We start from the raw sequence: 2,558 nt of genomic DNA, 5'->3' as shown, positions 1-2,558 counted from the left end.
CCACTTATCTGAGTTACCTAGAGTAGTGAAATTCATAGAGACAGAAAGTTGAATGTTGGTTTCCTGGTGTTGGTAGAAGGCAAAAATGAGAAATTATTGCTTAATGGATATATAGTTTCAGTTTTTCAAAATGAAGGATTTGTAGAGATGAATAGTGGTGACTAATATTTCTTAATTATAAAACATGTAGGTGTAATTATTACTTCTCAATCTGTAAACTCATCCTGCTGAAAAACATAGGGCCATCTTGCCAGCTGTTTCACTTATACACCCAACACCAGCGTGAGGAGACATGGCTGGTGAGTCTTTCCCACTCTAAGGGGAGAAGTCTTTGGGAAGAATTAGTTTGGGAAAGGATTGCCTATCTCATTAGGCTTGCTGAAGATATATGTGAGCAGCTTTGAGTTAGAGGGGGAAAGGGGAAGAGAGAAGGTGGGAGAGAAGAAGCTCAGCCAGCCTTTTGCTGCATTTTTTGAAGGAAAAATAAGGCGAGGAATACCCTGGGACTCTATTGGTTTCTGCTATAATTTTGCTAGTCTTATCTGAATTTGAAGAGGTATGAGTTAGCTGAGGGTAAGAATAGGCACAGGATGGGTATTGGCAGCTATTGCAACCAAAGAGAACAGCCTGTCAACCCCCTTCAGAATTCAAGAAATTGGGGTGTGTTACAGCAGAATGAATTCTGATATTCAGGACGTTAACAGAAAAATCATGAAATTAAGTGTCCTAGGTCACTCAGTGATCACATGTAAGTAATGCTAGAATCAGAAAGAATTATGTCAAGTAGATACCTCAAGATCCAAAGGTATATCATTTCTTGAGACTAATGTACCTGTGAAGAAGAAAGTTTGTCTGGGAAAAACTAAAATGATTGCTTCTCAGCTAGTGAATTGCTGTGTTCATTATTTGAGGAATCTTTGTGTTTCCAATAGACAAAACCCTGAGGAAGAAGAGGAATTTGTTTATCCATTCAGTGGGAGAGGGTACAATAAATGCCCTGCTGGATGACCTATTAGAGGATGGAGTAATTAGCCAGGAGGAGATGTACAAAGTGAGATATGAAAATTGCACAGTCATGGATAAGGCTCGAGTCTTGATTGACCTTGTTATTGGGAAAGGACACCGAGCTTGCCTAAATTTTATCAGGTATATCTGTGAAGAAGACCCTGAACTTGCATGGAAATTGTATTTGCCTTCAGGTAAGCTTGAATTGTTCAATCTAATGTCAAAGTAGCCCATGTATCATGAGCTCAATTACTATTATCTTCATTTATCTTGCCAATTTTGAAGAGGCTTCCTATCATTTTGGCCTCAGACCCCATTCCTATATGTGTGGTCCTAGTGCATGCCTCTTATCTCTGCTACTCTTTGTCCCTTCTTACTTTTCTCTCAGTACCCTCTGCTGACCAAAAGTCATCTCCAGTTCTGTGTCAGTAGTAGCTCATTATTGTGGTTTATCTGAACAGTCTAGATGTCTGCATTCTGAATCCTCTGATATCCCTAGGGAGCAGTGTGCAACATCACTCTTCCTGGAGCCTGAGAAACCCATGTATTTTTTGGAAGAGAAGACATAAGTTCCTTTCTTGCCCACTACTCTGCTCTTACCCTGTCTCCCTATGAAGTGCTTTTCCAAATATATAGTGATGGTGGAATTTTCGGAGTACAAATTGAATCAATGTACATTGTTCATGTACAATGAATTGTACATGAAATTAAATGTGCATTAAATGATTACATTTGCATTAAATTATACATGGATTCTATGTGCTAGTCAACTGCTTTGCTTTTTCATTTATGTAATATGCTCAATCAATAGTTGCATGGTGCCAGTCTGCAGGCCATTCTCTGCTGCTTATGCCACTTTATTTCCAGTAATCCTAAGAGCCAGATTCAAATTATGATATGGAAGCTGACCCATTCCTCTAACCATTTGCTCTTTCCACAGAGTGAAGACAAGCTCTCTGGTGGAGTACCAACACATCCCAAAGCTGCTTCAGAAACAGAGAAAAAAAAAAGCAAACAATAAATCGATTCTTTCAAATCTGATTAATGTCATCAAGTGTCTCTCACTTTGTCACATTGCTTGTTTTTTGTCCTTCCCTACCTCATCCCAACCAGGGCTAATCAAATAACACTGAACGCCATGATTATTGTAACGTAATTGAAAAAGTCCCTCCCCTTTTCCTTTGCTTCTTGTGTAGTTCCCTTGCAATCCTGTAGACACACATATTGGCCACATTTTTTGCCTTTATGCACCTGGAGTTTGCTATGATGGCAACAAAATAAAGTCCTCCTACAGAGTTCTCAACACCGTTGCTTCACTGTAATGCTGTCATGTAGCTTTTGGAGGAAGGTCTATGACAATTACTGATATAACAAATCTTCCATGCTGAGAAAGCAATAGAGAAAACCAACGGACAGATGGACAGATACTCCATTGCCAGAAATCAAGCTTTCCCCTCAAAAAAAGTTCATGAAGTAAACATAGCCTTTCAAGGCCAAATGCTCAAGGTGCAACAAGTTATGGATTGCTGCCTAAGGAATGAAAATTTGTGGGG

The 2,558-nt window shown here is 39.4% G+C and overlaps 1 protein-coding gene across 1 annotated transcript in view; it reads left to right on the top strand.

The window, feature by feature from the left end:
• The first annotated feature begins 292 nt into the window (after positions 1-292).
• LOC105822171 (caspase recruitment domain-containing protein 18-like) overlaps positions 293-2,558 on the top strand; it is a 45,407-nt gene continuing 43,141 nt past the window's right edge. Inside the window, exons 1-2 of the mRNA XM_012659119.1 lie at positions 293-299; positions 933-1,199. Coding sequence (XP_012514573.1) covers positions 293-299; positions 933-1,199 — 274 coding nt within the window. The remainder of the gene's footprint in view (positions 300-932; positions 1,200-2,558) is intronic.

This window comes from Propithecus coquereli, unplaced genomic scaffold (assembly GCF_000956105.1).
Source record: "Propithecus coquereli isolate 6110/MARCELLA unplaced genomic scaffold, Pcoq_1.0 Scaffold6, whole genome shotgun sequence".
NCBI lineage: Eukaryota > Metazoa > Chordata > Mammalia > Primates > Indriidae > Propithecus > Propithecus coquereli.
Note: the sequence above shows the minus strand (reverse complement) of the source record. Positions and strands in the feature narration are given on the sequence as shown.